The sequence below is a fragment of the Gouania willdenowi genome, chromosome 17 (genome assembly GCF_900634775.1).
Source record: "Gouania willdenowi chromosome 17, fGouWil2.1, whole genome shotgun sequence".
NCBI lineage: Eukaryota > Metazoa > Chordata > Actinopteri > Blenniiformes > Gobiesocidae > Gouania > Gouania willdenowi.
Genome location: NC_041060.1, coordinates 17086207 through 17103894, shown reverse-complemented (window position 1 = coordinate 17103894; position 17688 = coordinate 17086207). Strand labels below are relative to the sequence as shown.

The 17688-nt window shown below is 37.6% G+C and overlaps 1 protein-coding gene across 1 annotated transcript in view; it reads right to left on the bottom strand.

Annotated features, from left to right (window-relative positions):
* The window catches only part of LOC114479188 (receptor-type tyrosine-protein phosphatase N2-like), a 169016-nt gene that overhangs the window by 136788 nt on the left and 14540 nt on the right, over window positions 1-17688 (bottom strand). The window contains exons 2-3 of the mRNA XM_028472730.1: window positions 14147-14197; window positions 4974-5087 (exon numbers count right to left, since the gene is read on the bottom strand). Coding sequence (XP_028328531.1) covers window positions 4974-5087; window positions 14147-14197 — 165 coding nt within the window. The remainder of the gene's footprint in view (window positions 1-4973; window positions 5088-14146; window positions 14198-17688) is intronic.

The window sequence follows — 17688 nt, the reverse complement described above, 5'->3', positions numbered from 1 at the left end:
CACACGTTAAAGTGAGAACATCATCCCTGTCAGCTGTCGGCGCAAAGCAACGATTCGTGAAGTGAAGGGGAGAAGAAAACCAATAAAGTGAAACTGCTCTAGAGGCATGGACACAAAATTGACAAAAGAACAAGTTAAGGAGGAAAAGTCATGCCATAATATCACATATCATATCAGGCATAAGGTCAAACTTTAAAAAAAATATCTGCCTTGCTGCAATACTATTCTCAATAAATATTTGGCCTACTCCTGGTTTGTACTATGAATCAATTGCAAGTATTTGCTTTGCCTCTGTTGGAACATATTTTGCCAACTGGTATACACTATTTAACTAATTGAAATCAAATGTTCATGCTGTTAAAGAAAAACAGTATTCATTACCGAGTGTATCCAAGCAAGAAAATAAGAAAAATTATTTTGCACACACACATTTCTACCAGACTATTACAATCAACCAAAGTCAGTGTTAGTGCTCCTGTTGAGCAAAGGCTAAACCTTATGGAGGAGGATATATAACATCCCAAGGGCGCTTCCCTAGTAGTACAAGGCTGCTGCATATGTTCGAATCATCAATTAGTTTGGTTACAAACTGTGTCACTACACCCAATATGACTCTTCCAAGCAAAATAGCTGCACATGTGTCTCACAAGTGTTAATGTATCTCCTGCTGCTCTAGAACAACTTTTAAAGAATATAACCTAACTAAACCTGAAATATCATATTTGATATTTGATGGAGCTTGTGAGTAAAATTCACTACAGGTACGGTTTAAAACGATAGCAGCTCCCTGGTGGCAAGTCCAAATTTACAAATCACAACACGTGACAAGAGTATATGTACCAAAAGTCACAAATATTCATTAATTGAGAAGATTCTTAAAGGAGAAGTACCATTTACTTTGGGATATATTTTTTGTTTTAAAAACTTACACAAACACTGATACTTTGTGAAATATTCCCTACACTTGACTGTTGTGAATCTTCTCTTTTCTGTATTGATATGAAAGTATTGATAGCAATCACAATTTTTTTTATTGGGGGGGGGGGGATTTACCAGTCTGCAAAGTAATAAAAAATAATAAAGCCTTGTTATAAAAAATAAGTGGCCTTAGTTACAACTTTGGCAAAATCCTAAAGGGAGTGAGAAATAGAAAAATGTTTCTCACTCCAATTTATTTATGGAAACCATTTTCAAATATAATAAAACATAATGACTTGCAATTTTCCATTCATTTCATGTCATTTTAAGGATGAAATGCTTTTTTGGGATATATATCATTATCGTGATATAACATTTTCTCCATATCACACAGCACTAGTGTCAACTATATGTGTCTCTATACACACACATTCACTATTAGTTTAATTTGCCATCTTAGAGGCCTACGAAACCCAAACGACAAAGACAGCTTAACTGAAAGACATGTATTATGTAAACTTTACTAGTATGGATGAGGCAATTTAGAAGTTGCATATATAATCAAAGGAACTTTAATCGCAGGCTTGTGGACATGTTTGACAAACTGTGACGTAGTGATTACTCAAGGAAATGCTCCATTCATGTAACTCCAACTGCTTTTATGAGATTAAAGAAATCCAATCGTCCTGATGGTGGCCGAAGACTCTGTCCATTAACCACTGGAAGGTAGCGGGTGCCCCATGCAATCCAAAAGGGAGCACGGTGAACCTGTTTTTCCTTTTCTTCCTTGTTCAATTGCAAGGCATGCGTGGATCGGTTGGAAGATGGCCGATACTGGCGTCCAAATGCTGCAGCAATGGTTATTTTCAAGTCCAATTTCTTGTTTACTGGTAAGGGTAACGTAAAAATCTTTCCACCATAATGATCTTGTCTTCTTCTGAAAAAAGTAAATACATCCAAGGAACTGGATGACATGTAACAATCTTTATTGACGCGATATGGAACCAGAAATATGAACAGTAGTCCTGATGTGACCTGATAACATTTATGAACACTGATTAGCTGAAATTTCCAAAATTTTTCTCAAACAAATGAGTAACAAAGCTTAATTATTCGATTTTTGACTGATCATCAAAAGTGCAATGACATGATAGTTGTTTATCACTTTAAAGGGAGAAACAATGAATTTCGGCATGACAAGTGCAGGGGTGGTGGGCTGTAGGGATGTTGTCAGCTGTGAATGTGATGAAATTACATTTAACTGTTGTGAAAAACTTTAAATCCCATACACCTTCTGTAAACCCCTGCATACAGAATTACACCCCTAAATGTCAAATAAAGCAGCAATAAACATCTCTTTAACAGCTGCACAATGTGGCAGGCCAGCTTTTGCCATCAAAGAGCCATAAAGCTGAGTCTTCAATAGCAGCCGTGGTGGTTGAGAATGAGACCATTAAAGGCGGGTGAACAGAAGGCATCAGACACAACAGGTTCATAAAAGCAGGAGACCCTGCCAGGACATTCAGAAGGGCTCCACATTTCTGACAAACTGAACACCAACAAAGAAATGTAAGGCAGAGCTCAGAGCCAACCTGCTCAGGTGCATTAGGCTACAGCAGAGGTGGGCAACCTTTATCAGGGTGGGGCCCACAAAAAAATGTGTTTGTTTAATTGAAGGGCCACATTATCATCTATGTCAGCATTCAGAATATTGACCAATCTAAGCATTAATACAAAAAAGAACAAAAGGATTTCAGGGTCATTTTGTGTGTTTTTTATCATGTGCATTTCTGTTGTCCTTTTGTGTATTTTTCCAGTATAATTAATGTCTTTTGGAGTTACATTGTGTATTTGTGTTGTGATTTTGCTGGGGTTTTTTGAGTCATTTTTGTGTATTTGTGTTCTTTTGCTTGTTTGTTAGTACCGTGGGTTTGCTAAGAAGTTTTAGTTTTTTTTGTGTACTTTTGTTGTCATTTTCTGTAATTTTGTAAGTTTTTGAGTCATTCTGTGTATTTTTGAAGTCATTTTGTATTATTTGGAGTATTTTTGTGTATTTCTGCTGTCGTTTTGGTCAGTTTCATTGTAGTGTCTTTTTTCCTGTCTTTTACTGCATTTTTCTGTAATGTAAAAAAAAAAATCTTGCTATTTTCCTGTTGTTTTGTGCGTTTACTTTGGGGGATGCACAAAATTAGAACGAGGGCCACGTGTCACATGAGGAACAAAATAATTGTGCAAAAGGACAAAACACTGCATTCATAATTAATGAATTGCATCATGTCTTTCTAGCCATTCTAAACATCAAATTTCCCCCTGTGGGACTTACAAAGTATAATATTTCATACATTCATCTTATTCCTGTTCATCTCTCCAGCTGTCAACGGGTGTCAAGCAGATACATCCTGGACTGGACACCCGTCTATCGCAGGGCAAACACTCCCATTAACTCCTATGCCTAGAACGAATGCACTTTGAAAGATTGTAATGTATAGAACGGTCACCTACTGGAATCACATTCCCTCACATCCATTTGAAATCGCTAAGTCACTAAGCTTTAAAAATAAACTAAAAACAGCTTTAATTAGAAAGTAAATTATATTCATCACTTTGTAAATAGATGAATGTGTATGAATGCAGATCTGATGTTAGTGTGACATGCTGTTAGGATGTTGAATGATGTTCTTCTGTTTTAGTTGATGTTTAATCAGTGAAAGATTTCACAATTTTTATGAAGGAAGTTGTTTTAATTTTCCTGTGAATTTTGATAATTTTGTTGTGAATTTTCAATAAACAATGCACAGAAAGGACCTATGTGGGGCTTGAACTAAGGACCCTCTAGCTCTAAGGCAAATTAGCTGCCTAAATATCATCTTATTTTGTCTTTCTACTCTTTTAAACTCTTTCCAAATGGTTTCCTCTTGGGTGCAATTGCAATACCTCTCCAAATTTCTGCAAAATTCCAGTTCAGAGAATCAAACCTCGGAAGTATTTGTCTTTTTATATCAAAGAGATGAGATTGCTGTATACTAAATCAAGCCAATCAAAGCCGGAGGAAGGTCAAGGACGTATTTTACTTAAAAGTGATCTCTCTGGAGCAGGTGGACACATGAAACTGTAAATCTTTGCTTTGTACTAATGTTTCATCATTTATTGTAGCAAAGAGTGATAACAAAAGACTGCCTCCCTCCTATGCTGTAGGACTCCACCTCCCTCTTGTGGTGCAACGCATAAACAGCACATATATTGATATCTGTTTGGTCAAGTCTATTGATGGTCAGTAGTGGGTTCTTTGTTTTGTTAGTTCCCTTATTGCCCTATCAAGACATTTCCTACAGTCCTCAAACTTCACATCATCTCAGTCTGTCTTGCTTGCATCAGTCTTTGAAATAACTTTGTTCATTTCCAGCCAAATCCTCAGCCAAAAATCTATCCTTGGTCCATAACTGTGATGTACAGCCAAGTGTCGGAATGCTTCCAACAGTGTTTGGAAGCTCAAAGTCTTACAACAAAACTAATACAAGTTACACCAAATTGACACTCTGAGTAAGAGTTATTCTAACTAAAACAGCTTTTGTCATATGGGAGAATAGAAAAAAACGTATGAGCTTGTTTTGGTGGTTTTGCGTGTGTGTGTGTGTGTGTGTGTGTGGGTGTGTATTGGGGGTGGATCACTTCTAAATTAATGCGCACCAGTCCATCGTACGCATACCTGCCTGCCTAACTTTCACTAAACTTACCTAATTTAAGAAGTTAGGTGTAGTGGCAGGTGTAGTGTGACTGAAGCTGCAGTATTCAGGCGCGCTTCACTATGTAGCACCATCTGCGTGACATGTAAATACTTGTGTGCAGGCGTACACAATCGTGCAAGTCAGTAAGTGTATGTGAGTGTTGTATCTTATCCAATCACAGCAACGATCTGACTCAGAGCGTAATACTATAGTCACTACCACTCTATGGACTGGTGTCGTGACACAGACTGTAACCGAACTAAATGGTGGTCAGTTACACACTCACACTCACATACCTGCACGCGTGTGTGTGTGTGTGTGTGTGTGTACCTCTGTTGGAGAGCTTCTCCAGCAGCATCCTGAAGTGTTGCACCACAGATGGAGAGACGTCATAGGTGAAAACCTCCCTCACTGGAACAGAGTGACACCTCCCAAACATGCCATCTGTGGGCCCAGAAACAGACACTTTCAGACGTGAATCAGAAACGATCACACTTGGGTCATAGAGAGGTGAACAGTTAAGTTGAAGCGTGAAGTGCTGTTTGCACTGCATGACGTGTTATAGCCCAAAACTGTGCACAAAGCCACATAGACATGTCATATGCATGAGATATAAATGCCATATCTAAAAGAATACAGTTAGCTCATTGCTTCTTTCTGAGTTGTACATCTCTCTACATCAGTGGTTCCCAAACCTTTTTTTTTGGATCGTGACCCCATTTTGATATCAAGAATTTCTGGCAACCCTTAAGATCTTTTTTTTCCAGAATTACTTCTTGATCGTGTTTGTTATCATGCGGTGGTTCCCAAAATTTTCACAATCCTGTACCCCTTCAGACAACTAACCTGAAGCCATGTACCCCTTACTCCTGCACACTTAAAAACATAATAATGCTATGTTATATACGACGTAGCCCTAGAACACAAATCAAATTTGGCCTGCAGGAGAAAGTTAAAAAGACAGAAAAAACATAAATTATTGTCGCAGTTTTCCCATGCTTTTTCCCATGCCTGCATTCAATTTAATTTTAAAAATGTTCAAAGAAGTCAATTTCCCTGCAATTATTTACCATAATTTCCACAAATTAAATAAAAATTGATCTAAAAATTATAAAATTTGATAGAGAAAATCCTGCAGGGACTGATATGCACTTGCTTGGATATTGTTGGCGCCTTACATACTTTATGTATAATTTATACGTCGTGTAAAGTACAAACTTGGGTACATTAATCAATGTTAATTAAATTTCTATTCATGTACCCCCTATGACAATTTGCGTAACCCTACCCGTACCCCACTTTGGGAACCTAGGTTATAGCGCATTGAGTCAATGTCGTGACTCCTAAACATTCTGTCCAACTGTATTTCTTTTAGTTAAAAGAAAGGTTAAAATGTTAAAAAAAGATACCAAATATGTAGTAACTAGTATATACAGTATGTACTCATTTTGATTTTCTTTTTTAAAAAATGTCACTTACTAAATTACTTCTGTAATTTATTCTGTTATTCAAAGTGTCAAAAAATCATGTGGTACGAATGTCTGGCCATGACTGATGATTTAATTTATTTTTTTAATTTCTCTAAATCTTATTACATTTATTTGTTCACCTATTTTAGTTATATTATAGTCCTGTGTAAGATTTTCAAGTATTTATATTTTTATTTCCATCATAATATTCATGCAAACCTTGCCCAATGATGCCCATTGTATGAAATATCATGCAGTGAAATCCTTAGATGTCATTGACCAAATACAGAAACGCCAGGATTAGTGAAAAGTTGTGCCAGCACAGATATTTTTTTTATGGCATTTTATTATTATTATTATTATTATTATTATTATTATTAATGAGATTTATATTTTACAAAGTGAAAGTATAGAATACAGTTGTTTAAGTTTTAATGTTCTTTTCTCAATCACGAGACATTTCAGGTAACCCCGTTGGGGTCCCGACCCCAAAGTTGAAAAACACTGCCCTACATGCATTGTGTATTGCCCTGCAAGTGTTTTCCATTGTTTTCTTGTTTGTGTGGACCTAAACTGACATCAGGCTGTGGCGTATCTTTTCACAACCATCAAACTGAACGTTGGAAAACTGCAGATACACATCAAGACATGGCGTGCGTGACATTTCTCTCTGTCACGGTTCCTGTCATTAAACACCACAGTAGTGGGAAGCGTTAATGTGGGATGTGGGAATGGGTAAGTGTGAAAAAAGAGTTGTGGTCAAAGCAGGGTTGGGGTCAGTTCCTTTTTTCGATTACAATTACATCTTCAATTAACCATGTTCAATAACAACTCAATTATGACGACAGTGACCAACATTTTTCCTAATTGCAATTACAATTATTATTTTTCCCTCTTATGTCAATTACAATTACATTCTCAATTACTAAACTTTAATCCCAATTACTGAGCCTTTATTAAATAAACCCATAAATCATAACCTTCCTCTTGTTAGCTTTCTGTTAGCATCTCTTATGATAAAATACACTAAAATACACTAAAAAATATTATCTATCTTCAAATTTGTTTTTCCATCATGTGGTTACTTTGTTAGGCTTTCTTATCAATGAAAATAATGGTATTAATATTATATAATATAATATAATATATATTAACAGCAACAGATTACAATTACGTCATACGAGTAATTAATTACCAATTACATGATTACAATTATAATTGACCCCAACCCTGATTCAAAGTACAGATATGTTATTTTGAAATCTGTAAACATCAGTGCATTTTGTGGATTGTGTTTCTTTGTTTAATATATATATTTTTTAATTAAAGTAAATGGAAGGTCACATCCAATCTGTTACAGCTAATTAATACAAGGATTCTGGTAGAAATTAGTATTGACAACGTAAAACCTGAGTCCAATCACATATGAAGAATAATTCTGAATGAATGCATTGAGGATGTAAACCTAATTTATCTGCTCATGCAACTTTAGTAAAAACCTATAACATGTTCATCCAACCTGAACCACAGCCTTCACATGAAGAGGAAACACCCGCCTAAAAATAGAAATGCATTGCATCTACAGTATCTGCAAGCTTCAATAACTCCATCAATACCCAGTGTTATTTTTAGTAGAAGCAACAGCATATATTGATTTGGAGAAAGACTTCAGAGTAAATAAACCTCTAAGTCCTTTGAATGATGGAAACAGAAAACGTCCTGTGTTACATAAGAGCATTTTTCTGTACATTCACTGTGGTTTGTGTGATTGTGAATATTAAAACTGTATGAATACATTCAGAAAGTGCCAATAGTCTAATTGCAAATGTCCATATGACTACTTTACATGAATGTAGAAAAATAAACTCTTTTCCAGAGCATAGTTGACGAATAGGTCATTTCAATATTTCAACAACCACTAAAAGATGATATTAATTTGACGCTTTAAAACATCACCACAAACTGCAGATTATTCAGTTTAATTACCACTACAGATGAATCATAAACATTGTGGGCCACTGTAATTTACATAATCATACATTTCTCTAATTTCCATCTTGAATTGTCAATCGTAACTCCACTCACACACATCCAAGTTTTAGCAATTTATCTTCATTGCACAACCAGATGACTTTAATACAGAGCCAGACCTGCCTGTGTGTGATTGATAAAGCAGATTAGAGCATTAGGAGGATTCTCAGGGCCATTCTCAGAAGCACATGGCCACACAAAGATGGAAGAGATGGACTGGAAAAAGCTGACCAGATGTTGATAGGTCACTTTACATGTGGCCTTTAAGTAGAGGCAGAAGAAATCCATAACTCTGAATTATAATTTTACCTCCTTAAAAATAATGAGTACTCAAATCAAAAGTAATCAAAAGTTTGAACGTGGACTTCTCTGGGCTGTAGAGACGTAGTGCTGCAGCGGCCTAGCCTGCTGGAAAACGCTTGCGGAAAACATCAACTTAACTCTGGACTAATGAACTGGAATAAGACGTATTAATGGATCTGTAGCCTCTGGGGACTTGAAGAAGTCCATTGGTGTCGGACATTGAGGTCAAGGATTTCCTTCATATCTTCACCGAATAAACAAAAACAGCTTTGTTCCTGCTGCTGTTACAGCACTGAACAAAATTATAGCTATTTAATGGCTCTTACTTGTTTATTCTGTATTTGTATCCTTGTCTTTTAATCTTTTTATCTTTTATAAAATATGTAATGAAAGATACCTTTATAGCATATGTTTGTAAATGTATAGACAGCTTGTGTTGGTTTGCTTGTTATGTTTTGTGTTTTTAGTGTGAAAAGGATAAATTTCACCTGACTGCAAAACTAATTTACCTACGGGTAAAAATAAAGTAACCTGAACCTCACCAATTTGTAGAGGCAAATTTAGCTGAAAATGTCAACATAAGCCTCATTGAGCTACAGATAAATGGAAACAATAATATTAAATACAGTGAAGGATATATCATTTTATTTTGTTTCTTTTGTCTAATGAGGCCTGTTTTTAGATAAATGATCAATTATTTGATTGTAACATCTTCAGCTGGTGACATAAGTAGAAGTTATTTTACTTAAAGCTGTTTCACCACATAACGATCTTTTTTTAATGTGCTTGCATGTCATCCAATAGCTATTCTCAGAAATCTTCTGATATGAATTTACTCACTAACAAGCCCAAGGTAGAAATTGTTGCTTCAAAAGTTAGTTATACGGACTCCATTATAAACACTGGGTTTGTTGACAAAATGTATAAAAAGTTCCACGCATTGCATTGTGGGATTTGGAGTCCTGTAGAAAATGAAAAGATGGCACTGAAGTGGAATAGTTTCTTTAAGAAATGTTCCCCTTGAAATGAGTTCACTCCGAGTGTTTCCGTAGAAACCACAAAACAGTCATTGTTTTTTAAACAACTTTCAATCCGTGAAAACACAGACTGGCATCAACCTTTGGATAGCATACAGGTACAGTTTGTAAAGTTTAATTTATGTGGATCTTGGATAACATCAAAAATAATGCTCTCAAGTCTGTGCAGCAAACATGGTGAAAATTTCTTAAAAATCATTCAGATTTTTTCATAAGCAACTAAAAAGATTAAATGAGCTAAGGATTTTATTTCAAAAGAACAATTAGTACATAATAAAATTCAGTACTCGACTGATCACCAAAGGTGTTTTTCAAAGTGTGATCCCTGTGGTGTTTTTGTTTTGCTCACATACTGTATGAATGCAAATCAGTGGCATCTTTAGCAGTAATTTGCTGTGCTTCAATACCTTTTGATGATGACACATTTGCAACAGAAGCAGACCTCTGTGAGCTGATCAGCTCTGCAAACTAATTAAAATGATGTATTTATTAATTCATAAATGAACGCAGGAGTCTGCATAATTTAATCAGAGACTTCACCCTGTATGTGAGAAACAATCCAATCCATTTAAAATAGTCACTCAAACTCAATGATTTTAACTTTAATGATCATCTGCTTCGTTTGATTCTAATATAAGCGTTAGAGAAAAAACTCTCTTCAAATCAGTATCGCCACCCACACTGGCCATTTAGTAGGGCTCGGATGATACCCTTTTGTCACGATTCTTGGCCGATTCGATTTAAATTGCGATTCTGATTGTACAAATATTGCGATTCTACAGTGACGATTATCACGATTTATTCCTTATCCAAACACATACAGTAAGTTGAATCCTAAACTTCTAGAAATATGTCACAGTTCCAAAAAACGTTACACATCACATAACATTCAGTCATTCACTGATTTATCATTAATTATTCAGTGATTTATTATTATTTATGCTGAAATAAATAAAATAAAACCCCATCAGAAAGGAGGTAAACAACATGTACATAACTTTTTGAAGTTATTCAACTGAAACTTTTAATGTTCATCAAGTGCTTTGGAGTGTCTAGGTTTTTGTGTAGGAACAGGAGCTGGTCAACACGCTGGTAGTTAGGCTGCTCCAAAAGAGAAGTCACAATGTATTGCAGTGTGAGGATCAGCCTCATTTTTCTGTCTGAGCCACAGTTAAAATATCTCTTTTTCCTCTCATACTAACAACAGGGTAACGTTTGTTTGAGTGGAAAGCCTGGTTTTATTAACTTCTTACATCAGAAATGATCAGTGCACATTAGTTGTCACCATCATCATCATCTGTCATCAATGTTACACTTGTTATTTACTCTGTAGTGTGATCAAACTGTGGCTTTACATTGGACACAGTGTTAAAATAGTTGACCAGGGTGGACATCATTCTGAGGTCTGTCAGAGTTTCATTTCACAAGCTGCAGCTGATGTGCGCACCGCGGCACATCAGCTGATTTGCTCCGCGACGCAGCTTCATTACCTGGATAAGTGTATTCAATATCCCATCCAGGGTCTGTTGGTCTGCTGTCGGGTGTCTTATCTTGCTTGCTTTTGCTTTATGTCCGGATGGTGATGGACAAGATGAGCAGCAATGTTTGTTGTGTTACACAATGCGCTACTTGTCTGGAGCAGAGTTAAATACAGCTTTGCTCATTTCTAAATTTGTTCGCCATGGAATCAATTAGGACTGGGCAAAAAATAGATTTTACCGAATTATCTAATTTGTAGATAAAAACAATTTTTATTCAGAAAATTCGTGTTAAAAAAAAAATAAAAAATAAATTTAAAACATTTTACAGTTTTTTTATGACATTTTCGCGTTCCGTCCTTGTGGGTTACCGTAGCGCGATGTGAGCCAGCCCCCTCTTTGTTTACATTTAAGTAGGCTATATGTGTGCCAAAATTTAAGCAACTGTGAAGTTGGTGTAGCACTTTTGCTTAAACCTGGGTTCAAGCTTGAAATTGTTGAATGACAGAACCTCATTTCATTCTTATTTTGAGATTGTCTTGAGGACAATCAAAGCAATAAAGTTGCACTTTTGACAATATATCTGATGTTGGCACTCACTTGTTGGTGCATTACCGCCACCCAGTGGTCGCCCACAAAAATGTGAAAAATACGATTAAAAAAAAAAAATCTATACTGGTAAGCAGAATCAATTATTAAAATCAGCATCCAAAAACAATCGCAATAAATCAAAAAATCTATATTTTTTTCCCAATCTTACCATTTAATTTGCTGTGTGTATGTTCCCATTAGTGAAGTTGAATCATTGACAAAGTTGGACAGTTTTTACTTTAATCTACTAAGTTGTAAATGTACTAAGTTTCTTGTAAAAGTGTATGCAGCTTAGTGGCAAATTGTTAGAAACTGATGGCTGATGGATAAATGTTGGATAAACATAATTATTTATCCATCTCTAGTGTTACAGAAGATGATTTCCACTTAAACTTCTCTTAGCATAAGGGGATACAGAGTCAAAACGATCCCCAGGGGACAGGTGGGTGGTGTGACAATAAGGCCCTCCCCTTGTTGCCATGGAGATTTTCATTGAGATCTTTTTGTCCCTTGCAGCTAATCATAGATCAGCAGCACAGAGCAGAACCTTGCCATCTCACACTGGTTTCTGTATCATAAACAGGTTTCACAGTAATCCATTATGATAGACCCCAAGGGGAAACACAGGATACCTTTGAATCCGAAATCCACCACTTGAAACACTATCCATACATATATTTACAATATTTGTAACCCCCCCAAAAAACATGAATGGGTTACTTTCTTTCTGTACAATCTAATAAGAGCTTTGCTGATATAAACCTTGTCCTAATTCAGTTGACTGTTGACAATTAAATCCTGACTAGCAGTCATACTTGCTGGCAATCTGAGGTTTTACAGCTTTGAAATAAACTTCTCTATAGCTTGAAGGACAAAGTCAAGGGACCTAATCAACACTTATGATGACAATGAAAGTGACAAGACATGATGTCCAAGCCAGCCCATCACCTCACTGCTTGTTCATTAACACAGTTTTACACATCTCTCATGACTTAGTTTTATCTCAGTCAATTAAAAACACAATAATACAATTCACGGTCACACTTCATTTGAAGTTTTATACATAAGGTTGACATTACGCTGTCACTGTCATGATTATGATTATTATGACATGACTCCTGTCATTAGCATGAACTGAAGTGTCATTAACTCACTCAGTGCCATTAACGAGATAACTCGTCATTTCAAATCCAAACGCTCAGTGCCATTGACGAGATTACTCGTCATTTGCGTTTTTTCACCGGAATTACTAGAAAACACACTGGCGGAGGTCCCTCATCAATATCTAAGCTGTGGGGTGTTGTAGTGACCAACTGTGCCCTGAAGATGGCAGCAGTACACCTTTAGATGAGCGATTAGCCACTGATGCTACCATTAGCTGGGGGGGAGAAGCAGGAATGAGTGAGATAATGGCGCTACGGATGATATTGTGAAGTATCCAGCAGCTCACAGCTCCACATACTAACACAAAACATTGATGGACCTGAGTGGATTATTGATAGTGTTGCGATGGTGAGATAAAACCATCAACTAACTGGGCTAAACGGGTCATTGCTGCGTGTCGGGAGGAAGAGGAAGTTGCGTATGTGCAGACTGACGGGAGAGAAACTTGGAGGAACGGCAAAATACAGTAAGAAATCCATTCAACTCTGACATAAATAGATAAATAATAATACTAAGCCCAGTCTTAGTGTTTTTTTTTTTTTTGTTTTATATAAGGAAACAATGTTCAGATGTTAGAGTTGTCACTAAAGCAAAAAAAATTGCTTTAAAGTCACTGACAGGGTTTTTTACAAAAAGGCTGTTTTCTCAGCTTTTTGCTGTGAAACTGAAGATTTGTGTAAAACTTGCTCTATTCAACGGCTGATTACAAAGGAAGGAAACGAGCCAGAAATAAATTATTTTTGCTAATGAAAGTAGAGGCTTCAATCTTTCAGAATCTGGTGTCAGATTTTAGATAGTCAGAGTAGAAAATATTCTGTGGGTCGTTACAAATCAGTCAAAATGCTCAAAAACGGCTGGCACTGAGGGGGGGAGAAAATCTGAAAATGGTTGGCACTGAATGAGTTAAGTGTCGTACGCTAAATTATGACACCTTTGGAGCTATGTTGGCATTTTTTGGGTTGGGGTTAGGATAACGAGCAACACTTAATGACATCCTTTATGACACCTTATGCATGATAATGACAGGTGTCATGTCATAATAATGACAGCGTAATGTTAGCTTTATGTATAAAACTTCAAATAGAGTGTTAATCAGAAAAATAAGAGTGAGTGGGTTTTGGTAAAATGTATTGCTGATTATGTGAAAGGTAAAGATGTGTTAGAGTAGTGTTCCCCAACCACCGGCCAAAAGATGGAAAGAGGTGGAAAAACTAAAATTTATTTTACTAATATGTTTTATTTCCTTGCATTTGTTCTAAAAAATGTCAAAAAAGCACGTGGCACACAAACGTTTGAGGACCACTGTGTTAAAAATTAAATCTGTTTTATTGCAATGACGAAATAAAGAAAAAACAGTACACTAAATATATTTACTAAATGTTTTTTAGCTTGCCATGAAGCTGTTTGTCTTTATGTGTTTGCTCACTTACCATTGGCACAAATTTCATATGGCGAACACAGCTCACTCTGAAAAAGGCAGCCTGTAGAAAGGGAGACACAAATACAAACTGATAAGACACAAAACAGGATATAGAGAATGAAATCACCTAAAGAGAAACATATTCTTTGGTTTTTGTCAGTCAATCATTTTGTAGAATCAGTTTCTTGCTTGGAAAATAAAAGCATTAATTTGTACATAATGAAACTACTTGAATTTATATGGCAACTCTATGGAGATACAAAGTGACTGTAATAAAAATACTACTTTCAGATGTGTTAAATAGAAGCTGACAACTGCCAACTATTGGGATGTCTCTGAGTTTGATAAAAAAAAAAACAACAAGAGGTAAGATGATGCGCTAGCCTCCTCCGTCACACAGTGCCGACAAGAGCCACGATCGTTGACCGCCAGCCGGGCATGTTTCAGCACCAGGTAGCTCGAGCAGACCCGGTGTGTGTCTTTGCTTGAGATTTTATTGCCACATTGGCAGAGGTGTGCATCAGAGCCTCCAAGCCTGTCGGCCCCATTTCCAAGCGGAAATGGGGCCGACAGGTGAATAGCTTGATGCTACCACATGGTGGCAAACAGGTGTGCTAGTCGTGATGCGGGCCAACGTGCACCGGACAGTCGAAGGATGTCGAAGCGTTGAATCTAAGCAGCCAGCTGGTGTGCTACCGCCCGGGAGCTCAAAGAACGTGGTCTGGCATCGAGTGTGGACACAGGCAGTCCACTGGAGTGTGAACACCGGCGAGGAGGACCAACGTGCACCGGACCATCGGTGGCGCCGAGAGCAGTGTTGGGCTTGAGCCGACAGCTGTGAACTGGTGTCTGGAAGCTTGGGACCGTGGTGTGATGTCGAGCGGAGCTGGGCAGTCCACTAGTGTGTGAGCGCCCGCAAGGTGGGTCAACACACGGCGGACCGTCAGGGACATCGGGGGCAGTGATGGAAACCAAGCCGTCAGCTGGTGTGCTAACGGCCGGAGGTTCGAGACAGTGGTGTGGCGTCGAACCAAAGACAGCGCCGACCAAGCGGAGGCAAAGTAAGCGCTGGATGTTTTTGACTCGGTGTGGTCCAACGCGAGATAGGCTTAAGAGTGAGAAGAGGTGTCTGTATGTGTCGTCCGCTTCCTCCTCTTATAGGAGGTGGGAGTGTCCCTGGTGGATGGACACGTTTCACCAGCCAATCAGAACTGGCAGATTGAGAACAATGCTTCTGAGGGCTGCAGATGGTGTGTGCATCCCATAGTGAGACATCTCACAAAATATAATGAAATAAAACCAGGTTTGCTGAAATGACATCAGTCGACCTCGACAAATTAGAGAAGAGCAAAAACAAAACCAACACTACAAGGCACACAACCTGGACTCTGACCTACCTTCCGATTTTAGCTGAATCTAAAAATGATTCAGGTCAGGCCAGGTTTATACCAGCTAATATTTTGAAAGGAGTCATCAAATTGATAAGAAGGGCAAAAAAACCAAAACAACACCACCCCCCGATCTTACCGGAAGACCAGAGCATCTTACAGGGGTAAAGGGCGCTATGAGGTGCAGAGTTGGGCATTCTCCCGGAATCTTTCAAATTTTTACATTTTGATTCCTACTTTCGATACCCAGTCCGTTGAAGAAGAACGAAGAAGAATCCACCAGAAGTGTTTGCCCCCCTCCTTACCGAGGGGTCAAGGGCTGCCCCACTCCAAGGGCTAGACGAGGTTCAGACTATTTTATCCAGAAAGACATTTGGTTAGCTAGCTCAATTCAAACATGTAAAAAATGTTGACCATGCCTCTTCAAAGAATCGGAATCGTTCAAATTCATACAATGCCAAATCCTAATGAGGAGCGAGGAAATACACTCTGCCCACTAGCATCGCTCTAAAAATACCAAAAGAAAATTCCACCTGGAGCAAAGGGCCTGTATCTGCAGCCGAAGAGGATAACAGCAGCGACAGATAGTTTCTGGTTTACCGCCGTTCCCCTGGGTTTAAACCAGCTGTCACAAATGTTACCCAGGATGTGACAAGGAGGCAGGGACACACCCGTCTTACACCAACCACAGCCTGAGAACCACTGCAATACAGAAACTGTCTGATGAGGGACTCGAGCCGAAGGAGGTCATGACAGTGAGTGGGCGTAGGTGAGATGCTTTTTATAAACAAACACAAACTACAATGTCAACTTTGATTCACAGAAAATATGTCGTGGAACCTAAAATACATATCTAAACAAAAACTTGTGTTAATTTTAATTACCAGTAACGAGAGCATACTGAAATGTTTAAGGTCACTTTGACATAAACAATAAAAAAGCTGTAGGACCACCAGTTGAAAGTTACTAAAATAACAGGATGCAGTAGTCATGGCAACATTTGCTCATCATTGGCTCCCTCTGCCTTCTAAGGATAAAAGCGTGGCAGCAATTACCCTCCATCATCCCTCCACAATTACACATCATTAGCACTTTTTTCATGTTGTGGCAATTTCTTTCTCCATCCATCTGTTGATACAGACTGTACATATTACATGTGCTGCGTTTACCACATCCCAAAGTCACAGATGCACAACAAAGATTTATTTTGAAATTTGTGTTAAAGTGTCCTCTGGTTTTCTTAATCAAATATAACTATCTTTATTGCTGCTTTCAATGACAACCCTGGATGATTTTTAAAGTAAGTTGACAAAAATCAATGTTAAAGAAAAACATTTTAATTTAAGCAGGCTGTCCTTGAGATTTGCTTATAATGGGAGCTCAAGGATAATAAGTCAGTATCAAAGATAACACTTAAGATTCTTACTGTGGTGCTGGGTGACAGAGTAATGCTAGACACTATTTGCTCTGATAATTTATCCCTGGGGTGTTTTGGACCAAATAAAATCACTTTGGTTTTATCCTGGTTAGGAAGAAGAAAGTTACAGCTCATCCATGATGTGATGTCTTTAAGACAAGTCTGAAGTTTTAATAACTGATGAATTTCATCTGATTTCATTGACAAAAAGAGCTGTGTATCATCCACATAGCAATGGAAATTTATATTATGTTCTCTGATAATGTTACCTAGTGGAAGCATGTATAATGTAAAAGCATTGGTCTTCAAACTGAACCTTGTGGAACTCCATGATTAACTCCTGCGTGCACTGACTGATTATTAACATGAACAAAGTGGGTTCTGTCTGATCGGTAGGATTTAGACCAATCTAGCGCAGTTTCTTTAATCCCAAAAACACTTTCCAGTCTCTGCAGCAATAAATGACGATCCACTGCATCAAAGGCTGCACTGAGATCTAAGAGCACCAGAACTGAGACCAACCCTCTGTCTGAGGCTAAAAGATCATTGGTTACTTTTACTAAGGCAGTCTCTGTGCTATGATGTGCTCTAAAGCCAGACTGAAAGGTCTTGAATAAACTGTTCCTATGGAGATGATCACGAGTTTACCTGCAATGATTTTTTTCAAGAATTTTGGAAACAAAAGGGAGATTTGATATTGGCCTATAATTGGACAAATCCCTTGGGTCAAGGCTAGGTTTTTTAAGG